Raw genomic sequence first — 8,484 nt, 5'->3', positions numbered from 1 at the left:
AAAAATGAAAATTTTCCAGGCCCGAGGAGAAGTGCCCAAGTACCTGTACTGGTGGTGTACTGGTGTAGAATTTGGTTTGACACACAAAGGAATAGAAGATCGAAGTTGTGTGTTTTTTGTGGGGGAGATAAAGGGATGGAGGGTTAAAAGATGGATAAGTTCCAAAAGATTCTAAAGGGATGGTAGTAGTAAATGGGAAATGATAGACCCACCGAAACTTTCAACCGAGATTTGTCCCGTGAACTGATCGTGTGGCAGTCATTTAATGACTCTTGCATTGGATGGTAAGAATGGAATGTGGGTCCCCCCTTAGTATCTCTTGCGGTGTGTTTTGCCGGATTTATCCCTCGGTGGATAAATCATTTCCGGTAGTAAATACGGAGTACCAAGCAAAGAAAAGAAAAGGCGGTCGTTTCTCAAAGACATCAGCCGTCATGAATTGTTTTAAAGGCCAAAGCAGCTTCATAGACTAACATTGCAAGCCTCAACATTCAAGATTCCAGTGAAGGCAGTAAATAATTTGCATTGCGCATTTAATATGCATCTTTCTCGATATGCATTTTTTGGACTTCACTGTCCCAGTTCTTTTGAGCTTTGAAAGCTTGAAATATTAAGCAGAAGGCTCTGAAACCCAACTAAGCAGATCACACAACAACAAAGACAGACAAGGATGCCTTGGACAGATCAACATAAGCATCTGGGAAAAGCGAGCAATCAAAAATCAAGCAACTTAAACAAAATTGTACCTTCTTTTTTCTGCTTTAACTTCTCTATAAAAGTTACCCCAATTCTGTTAAAACTCCAATTAAAAACAAAAAACAGGAATTTCCTCTACATGCTACAGAATAAAAAAAAAGGCCAGGGGGGAGGAGCCTCTATTCAACACTGCTCTACCACATTCCCTGTAAGTTAGTTCGTGTCTCTCTCTCTCTCCCCCTATCTCTTGCTAAAGAAATATAAAGCTGCAATGTCTTCACTTCTTCTTTTTTGTTGCCTTGCTGGACTGAGCATAAGCAGTTCCCTGAGAGATGTTTAAAAATAACAACAAGTTAACATTTAGACTCCAATGACTTTAAAAGAATGGGGACTCAGATACTCCCAGACGCATTATATTGAAAATATAAGAGACAGCTCTGTACCTCCAACCATTCGTCCATGGATGCATCTCTAGTGCCTGTTCCAACTTCCACCTTCGGTGCCCTCTTTGTTTTCTAAAGACAAAAAACAAAGACAGAATATAAATAGGCACAGCATATGCATTTCTTTGAAAAACTAAGAATCTACACTGTATCGTGCATCAACAGAAGCTCAATCTATTTCGAACAATAATTTAATATGAAAAAAGAAATACATTATGAGCTGGACAGGATTAGGAAATTCTTCAGAAGGAAACAACTGCAATTATGATTATGCTAACAAGATTCTTTAGATGCAACAATGATGTTTCAGACCAGAATATAAAGAAAATAGTAACAGTATATAGTATACCTTGCTGAAGTTTTGTATTTGACCATAAACCCACAAACCAGAAAGAGCGAGAAGACCAAGTCCAAGGCAGATGAGGAAAACAGACTCGATGCTGAGAAGGCCACCAGCCTCAACAACTTCAACAGTGCCGTTGTAGAAAGTGCTCTGGTAGGGTTTCTGATTAATCTCGTACATGATGGTTCCTACAAGGTCAAATGTTCCAGGCTGCAAAGAAAACAAAATAGAATTAAGGTTGCTGTAAACTTCTAGTGCATACGAGTTAAAGTGTTGCACAGTTTACCAATTAAGAAATTACAGTGGAATGATAACACAGATACTAATGTCAGAGGAAAGTATTCACTGTCACGGAAGATAAAATACCTGCAAGTACTTGCTAACAGAGAAAAGGTAGGGGAAGGTAGCCTGAGCTGAAACTGGTACAGAACCGTTGTAAAATTGCTGCAATTGTGACAGAAGATTATAAACAATAAACATAAGCTCAACTTATCGAAGTAATAGTTTAAGAAACCAAAAGACATAAAAATGTATTAGAACAAATTGGAAGGCTTGAAATGGAAAACTGTCTAGTACAATTCCAATTTCCCTTGCCAAAGATTGGATGAACGAAAAATCCATCAAACAAAACAATCTAACACGGTAGAGAGTCTTCATGGGGTTACCTGAACAGTGAGATTTTGCACCAGCAGATTATGATCGAAGGGAAGATGCAGACTAGCTCTAAGGGCAATGACAGTCAGTTTTGATTCACCTATTCATACATTCACAATGCAACTCTTTCAGTGAATTTAGCAAACAAGAACCTAAGTCAGGAGTCACAAAGAAAAAACACACTAAAAACAATAGACCTTAGTAATCTTATCAATGTACTTATTTTGCATCAAAACAAAATCTGAAAATCATGATCAAACTAATTTAAGACTTGAACCACTTTCAGTGCTCCATAGGAACTGCCAATTTAGTACAAAGAAGCGCAAACAAACATTCGCAGACAAATCTTAAAAAGAATCAATCAAACATACCCTCATTCTTCAACCCAACTAGTACTTCACTCTCTTCACCAGCTAGAATAACTGCAGTATTACAAAGTACAACATTAACTTCACCTCTTAAAAATGGAACATAATACAGAACAGAAAAATCAACCTCTGCTTACGTTTGGCAAAATTCTTAGGGAAGATACAGACAGTATCAACTCCTGGAGCTGAAGCCCAACTCCTGAAATCAGGAATATCTTCATCAACAGTTTCAGCTTCCTCATGTCCTTTGATAACATCAGCCACAACATCATCCAAATCAGCTTCTGAATCAGCTTGACACCTCACACCTATACAGAAATTCAAATGAATTAGTAAAAAAATATAAATCAAAACCAGGTCAACATCAATTTCAAAGATGTAAACATCAAAGACAATTCTACTACAAAATAAGTAATAAATATAAATAGCTTCGTTTCAAAGATCCAACAAAGAGTAATCTAAAATTCTCAACTATCCAGATCTTTACGTACACAAAACTCCATTAATCAAATCTCCTTCTCGTGAATACAAAGTCAATAATCCAGTAAAATCATCAACAAATAAACCGATCTCAATTCTAAATAGTCTAAGCATAGCCGATCTTATAACATGCAACTAATCAAAAACCCTAGAATGTAAGGAAAAAAAAAACAAAATCATAAATGAAGGATCCAGCTGAAACAGATCTAGAATTGAGATTTTAGATGTAAGAGAAGAAGAGAAAAAAACCTGATAGGAATGGTGAAGCGAGAAGAAGAACAGCAAGAAGAAAAACCCTAAAAGCCATTGAAGATGATTTCATGATTGGATCGATGATAAAGAGAAGAAATGTTTTTGTTCTTTCTTCTTCCTTTTTCCTTTTGAGGTTTGTCTGGTCTGTCTTCTCTTATTACTCAAAAACCTTGTGAGATTATAGATTTCAACGCTTATCGCTCGATGTTATATGTCCTTGGTTCCACGTCTATTCCATGATACTACGAACCGGTTTCTAGTTCTGGTTCTGATTTTCGGGACTTGACAAATCGGAGACTCCGACTGTCGTTTTGTTCCGGATGGCAGAACTAACTTATTACTTCTAGAAAGTTTTTGGGTACAGAGTCCAGGCGACTCAGATTTGATTTAGAAAAAAAAGAAAGGTTAGGTGTTTGATGTCTTTGAAGATCGTGTATGTCAGTGGGTTTTTCGTGCTCATTTGGTGTGTATCTGATTCAGATCTATTTGGAGTATCTGACTTGTACGTTGTGGAGAGCTTAATTGTCTGACTCATCCGGCTCAGTGGTTCATCCATGGAAAATGAGGCATCATACACTCCACTTGTTTTACAGGTGGTTTCTCAGCCGTCACCATGTCCCGTGTCCATTGCCAGTTGCCTCAGATGCAGTTTAGCAAGAAAATATCCCAAGATCGGCCATTGTCAAAGTTTTTCACGTAGTTCATACAGGACCACATGATTCATTAAGACCACTCTTTTGGCAACTTATAATTTTAGACGGGCAAAACCAAAGTAAGCAAAGAAAAACAACCACATTCTCCTGCAGTTGAACACCCATGTAATATGTGAACAAACTTCTTCAACTTTGCTACTTCCATGTCAATGCTTGTTCAACCTTCCTACTTGTCTAACAAAGCCACCCATCAAACTTTGCCCAGCCTTTTTTCGGTTTTGGGCCAAGGGTCAAAATTCATATAATGTGCTAAACATGCACAAAAAATAAGCCAGAAACAGATACAGAAAAATAATAAGAAGAAAAAAAGCAGATGCCGAAAAATATACGTCTGATGTGAAATGAGTGTTCTCATCCCACCTAACAACCAGAGCTCCTACTACATGGATAGAATGGATAGAAAGGACCACAAGTCTAGTATGCCTAGCAATTTAACACCTGCATTAGTTTGGTACATGAATAACTGCCACCATCCAATTCGACCAAGGAACAGGTTGTAAGTTTGACAGGAGGTTTTTTTCTAACCTACCAAGTGCTATGTATAAATTGGGTTTGAAAGGTTAAAAGTGAATATGATTATCAAACAACATTTTCCAACAGTCACATTTATAATGCACATGATGCTTGAAACAATAGTACCATCGTAAATAGAAAACTGAAACAAAGGAAGAAGAAAATGAGAGCCCTGAACAAGGATAGAGAAAAGAAGAAGAGCTCCGGCCTCCTTTGCATATCACTTCAAGCAGAGGATCCACAATATAATGGAGGGTATATTGAACAGCCTTATCAACTGCTAGTGCTTTGAGATGTAGAAACTTCAGTGCTGCAAACAGGACAGACCTGCACCATGACCAACATCCATTGCATATTTAAGTATTAAGTTCAATCATTTGAAGGGTTAAAAACATTAAACCCATTTTTGCTCAATATGGTAAAAAGCAACACAGGAACACTCTTCCATGATGGTATCAATTAGACTACTTTTCAGGACCCCTTTAAGGTCCGGAGAATTCTTTCAACTATCCCAAAGGCATAAAAATCAGGTTAAAATCTATATACCCAACTTAGTAACCTATTACACGGAGACAACTAGCTTTAGGAAACATAAAGCAGGTGGGGAAATTTTGATTAAATAGTTGTCTAGCATTTGGGTTGTCGTACACCGAACCATATATGTATATGAATGAAGGGGTTTTCTTAACAAGATAAATGTTTAAAGAGAAGAGAGTGAACCTTGTTTATTTGCAGCCAATTGTTTATGCACTCGGGGTGGTAAGCATGTTTGCATGATAAAGCAGTCAAGGTCTCCCCGTCATCAAATTCCAATCTGCAAATGACACATCTGCAATACACAAATGCAAAATTTAATTTGATTAAACTGCTAAACTATCATGTTACAAACTAAGAAACAATTACTGACTTATTTTACTTACTGTTCTGTGCCTCCATCCTGTTCTTGCGCTTTGTAACTTACGGAAGGCAGAGCAGCAATTGTGTCGATTGAAAGACCTCGGCTTTCAGTTCCAACTACTTCACCTAATGCAATCAACTCCTACAATGACAGAACCATATTTCATAAGAACAAACACTCCTTACAAAGTTCCATTAAGGACCCCAGTAACCAAATAGCATACCTCATATGACAATTCATCTGGATCTACCTCTTCCCAGTCCTGAAAAAATCAGCAATTAGAAAATAAGTTAAAACTGATGGGCCTTTATTCAACTAAGATTCAATCTTGTCCAGAATCAACTAATCTCCCTTATCACTCTACACATGGGAAAGATGAGGCACCTTAACAAAAGTAGTTCTAGCAAAGTGAATATAATCAAGGAAGAGAGGGGTCAGCTCTAATAACCACCATGCAAACAAATAAAGCATCACTTAGCTGGAGCCCTGTATCTCTTCATTAGAGACCAGTGTGACAAACCTCACTGAGTGGACATTCCTGGGGCCATCTACAAATTTAAGTTATCAAAGTGAATGTCTAAATTAAAAATGTGTGTCCAGAAGTGGTGAGGGGAATGTTAGTCATAATTATCTTCTGGATGAAAATGAATTATTCAGGATGAAGTTCTCTAAGAACCTAAACAAGATATAGTTATCCTCCCATCATTGGTTCTAACACCCACACATATGTAGCAGACAGTTCCAATATATTCTTAAGTTTTATATACAAGATTACGAATATTCTTAAGTTTTACATACAAGATTATGATTATAGTCCTTCTGGTGTTGTTTATGCAAGGTGAGTATTCAAATGCTCGGTTGCAAAACCAGGAGGAAGTGTTGCTTAGTTGTCTATGTATAAGATACGCGTCACAACTGAACTTGAAAAAGTTTGTTCATATAAACACTGTAATAAGAACATTTCTCTGGATAAAGATTATGCTATTTTCAGATATCCACCAAGCTTGACAGTGTCATAATGGAAACGCAACTCTAGTAGTTTTTAACTGTGTAAGCAAGATGATGCATTAATCAAGATTACCTGCTGGGATTCGTCGTCACTATCATGATCCTCATCCTCGTCTGGTTGCCCTTGAACTACAAAAGTTTAAACAAAGCCCTATTAAATAATTTAATCTCAAAGATATAAGACAGTGACAAAAACAAGAATTTGTCTATAGAAAACATATTTTTTTGACAAACTCACAATCATTTAGCCCTGCAAAGGCCATCAAGCGGATAGCCATTTCTCGCTCTTCAGCCTCCTGAAGATATCTTGCATAGGCCTCATCATCTTCGAAAGTTGGGGATTCAGGTTCGGCAGCTTGATCATTGTCCTCCCCTTCGGCATGAGCATGCACATCAAATGCATCTTCTTCATCGACACCATCCTCAGAATCCAAATCATGATTTAAAACCTCATCGTCATCGTCATCCTCATCATCATCGTCGTCATCCTCATCAACATCAACTTCATCATCCTCATAATCATAACTTCCATTTTCCGAACTTCCATAGTCACTAACATGCCCATTCATCCTCAACATCAAATATGCTCTTTCCTATACCAAATTCAAACCCAACCCAATCAAAATCAATCTTAATTAACATTAATAAGTCCAATTACATTAACCCTAAGTACAAAGCATACATAGATCAGCATTCAATAACATTAAAATCTAGCTAAAAAATGATACCCGAATTCAAAATTGAAATTTAAGTTCAAATACAGACCTGTTCCTGCAGAGTTCGAGCAAGAGCAAGGTCGGCATCAATCTGACTAAGACTTGTAAAAGGAGTTCTAGAAGACTGTTGCTGTTGTTGTTGTTGAGTTGATGGAGATAAATTCGTTTCAACCTCGTTTTCTGTCACAACAACTACAGAATTAGGGTTTGAATCATTGGTTTTTGCTCCTTCTGATCCATTCTTGATGTTCTCCATAACTTACAAAAATTCAAATTCCAGAATCAAAAACCCTAAGGGGGGAATCCGGAAAGAGAACTTTCGATCAAATTAAGATCGAAAACTTAGATCGTTATTGAGAATTTGATTCAAGATGAAGGAATGATTGGATTTTTGATTGAAGATTGAATACCTAAGAGAGCTAGTTAAAGATTTATTGCAGTGATGTGAAAGAAATGGGATTTTTGTCGAGAGAGAAAAGAAAAAAAAAATCGAATTTAGAAAAAGATCCTTTTCTTATACTACTTTTATTAAAAATCGGACACGAATCTATTTGTATGCGTTGTTTACGTAAGCGTAAGAATCTGAAACAAGATTTCGGGCAGGTTTAATGTTTGGGATTTTAAGTTGCCGGGGGCGGTGGGATTGTTGGTCGGCATCTTGAGATTTCTTTGTCTTTTCTTTTTATAAGCAAACAAGACACAATACAACTACAAGTTATCAGCTCTCCCTCCGTATGGTCATTGCACAGAGTAGGAATGAGCCACACTGGTGGAACAACTCAAGCCAGTCAGTCAACAGCTTTAAAAGTTAACGAATGAAAATCGGAGATTAAGACTTTAATATCGTAGAACAGACAATGAGTTTGTAGATCCCGTAAGAAGAGTTTTTTGTTTACCTTCTCAATAAAAACTACCGCATCGGCTTCAATAATGATATGTTCCAACTTCCTTCCCTTCGCAACTTTCAAGGCCTCTCTGATTCCACGAATTTCTGCTTCTTCTGCTGAGAGACAAAACAAATTGGTCGATTCTGCGTAGATAAATTTGTGGGTTGAGTCTCTTATTAAGAAACCTGAACATCCAATTTATGAATTCGGGTTCCAAGCGTCATCAGTGTTAATTTTTAACCAATTTCCAGGTGGAGCTACCCAAGAAGATAAGACTGACTGATTATGTGTAATTACAGAGATACGGCTGATTATAGGGGTTGTAGGTATATCCATCATCATGGCTTTGGCTCTTGACAGAATAACCATTGGTTCTTCCTGCTTATTATTGTGCACAATACCATTTCGTCTTGTCCAAATAGACCATATCACACAGGCAATCAAAGGAAATTGCTCAACTCTTGCGGAAGAATCTTGATAAGGATACACCTGCAACCAAAATTTGGCCCATTA

The 8,484-nt window shown here is 37.3% G+C and overlaps 2 protein-coding genes across 2 annotated transcripts; both read right to left on the bottom strand.

The window, feature by feature from the left end:
• Positions 1 to 730: 730 nt before the first annotated feature.
• On the bottom strand, positions 731 to 3,541 carry LOC113288870 (translocon-associated protein subunit alpha-like). The gene is made up of 8 exons (XM_026538004.1): positions 3,234 to 3,541; positions 2,642 to 2,812; positions 2,508 to 2,558; positions 2,148 to 2,236; positions 1,849 to 1,926; positions 1,489 to 1,692; positions 1,140 to 1,211; positions 731 to 1,021 (listed from the first exon to the last, which is right to left on the bottom strand). The coding sequence occupies exons 1-8, from the start codon at positions 3,304 to 3,306 to the stop codon at positions 974 to 976; spliced, it is 786 nt and encodes a 261-aa protein (XP_026393789.1). The 5' UTR covers positions 3,307 to 3,541; the 3' UTR covers positions 731 to 973.
• Positions 3,542 to 4,495: 954 nt separating this feature from the next.
• On the bottom strand, positions 4,496 to 7,745 carry LOC113288869 (E3 ubiquitin ligase BIG BROTHER-related-like). Its single transcript, XM_026538003.1, has 7 exons — positions 7,134 to 7,745; positions 6,607 to 6,961; positions 6,442 to 6,497; positions 5,584 to 5,622; positions 5,383 to 5,501; positions 5,183 to 5,291; positions 4,496 to 4,789 (listed from the first exon to the last, which is right to left on the bottom strand). The coding sequence occupies exons 1-7, from the start codon at positions 7,338 to 7,340 to the stop codon at positions 4,736 to 4,738; spliced, it is 939 nt and encodes a 312-aa protein (XP_026393788.1). The 5' UTR covers positions 7,341 to 7,745; the 3' UTR covers positions 4,496 to 4,735.
• Between the last annotated feature and the right edge of the window lie 739 nt (positions 7,746 to 8,484).

The sequence above is a fragment of the Papaver somniferum genome, chromosome 6, assembly GCF_003573695.1.
Source record: "Papaver somniferum cultivar HN1 chromosome 6, ASM357369v1, whole genome shotgun sequence".
Taxonomy (NCBI): Eukaryota; Viridiplantae; Streptophyta; class Magnoliopsida; order Ranunculales; family Papaveraceae; genus Papaver; species Papaver somniferum.
Note: the sequence above shows the minus strand (reverse complement) of the source record. Positions and strands in the feature narration are given on the sequence as shown.

Coding starts and splice junctions, on each gene's coding strand:
- LOC113288869 (XM_026538003.1), bottom strand. CDS start 7,340: ATGGAGAACATCAAGAATGGATCAGAAGGAGCAAAAACCAATGATTCA. Junction 6,962..7,133: donor CTCGAACTCTGCAGGAACAG/GTCTGTATTTGA, acceptor AATTTGGTATAG/GAAAGAGCATATTTGATGTT. Junction 6,498..6,606: donor CTTTGCAGGGCTAAATGATT/GTGAGTTTGTCA, acceptor AAACTTTTGTAG/TTCAAGGGCAACCAGACGAG.
- LOC113288870 (XM_026538004.1), bottom strand. CDS start 3,306: ATGAAATCATCTTCAATGGCTTTTAGGGTTTTTCTTCTTGCTGTTCTT. Junction 1,927..2,147: donor TGCAAAATCTCACTGTTCAG/GTAACCCCATGA, acceptor TCACAATTGCAG/CAATTTTACAACGGTTCTGT. Junction 1,212..1,488: donor AAATACAAAACTTCAGCAAG/GTATACTATATA, acceptor TTTTGTCTTTAG/AAAACAAAGAGGGCACCGAA.